The sequence below is a fragment of the Buceros rhinoceros genome, unplaced genomic scaffold (genome assembly GCF_000710305.1).
Source record: "Buceros rhinoceros silvestris isolate BGI_N320 unplaced genomic scaffold, ASM71030v1 scaffold15580, whole genome shotgun sequence".
Lineage (NCBI taxonomy): Eukaryota > Metazoa > Chordata > Aves > Bucerotiformes > Bucerotidae > Buceros > Buceros rhinoceros.
The window spans coordinates 539-925 of record NW_010389158.1 but is presented as its reverse complement, the minus strand read 5'-3'; the positions used below and the strand labels follow the sequence as shown (position 1 = coordinate 925).

Sequence of the window (387 nt, the reverse complement as noted above, 5' to 3'; positions counted from 1 at the left end):
CGAGGGGCTGGGCAGGGCCAGCTCGTCCCTCGGCCGGTTTTGCTGCTTTCCCCGGGTCCCCGATGGTGGGAGGCACTGGTAGCCCCGGGGCGCGTTTTGGTGGTCCCAGCTGCACGCTGGCAGACGGGGGCGCAGGGGGCACCCACGCCTCCCTCTGCCCCGGTCTGCAGGGGTCCGCGGGGCGAGGGCACACCAGGAGGGAGGTCACCACCAACCCACCCCTTGTTCCCCACCACCAGGACCCCACCAACGGCTACTACAGCGTCAACACCTTCAAGGAGCACCACTCGACCCCCACCATCTCGCTGTCAGGCTGCCCGGCCGACCTGCGCCCCACCGGCAAGAACCGGGGGCCCACGGGCATGTCCTTCACCAACATCTACAGCA

At 69.8% G+C, this 387-nt stretch overlaps 1 protein-coding gene across 1 annotated transcript in view; it reads left to right on the top strand.

The window, feature by feature from the left end:
* The window catches only part of KIRREL3 (kin of IRRE like 3 (Drosophila)), a gene marked incomplete at its 5' end in the record, with an annotated part of 44,576 nt that overhangs the window by 43,752 nt on the left and 437 nt on the right, over positions 1-387 (top strand). The window contains one exon of the mRNA XM_010133254.1: positions 240-384. Coding sequence (XP_010131556.1) covers positions 240-384 — 145 coding nt within the window. The remainder of the gene's footprint in view (positions 1-239; positions 385-387) is intronic.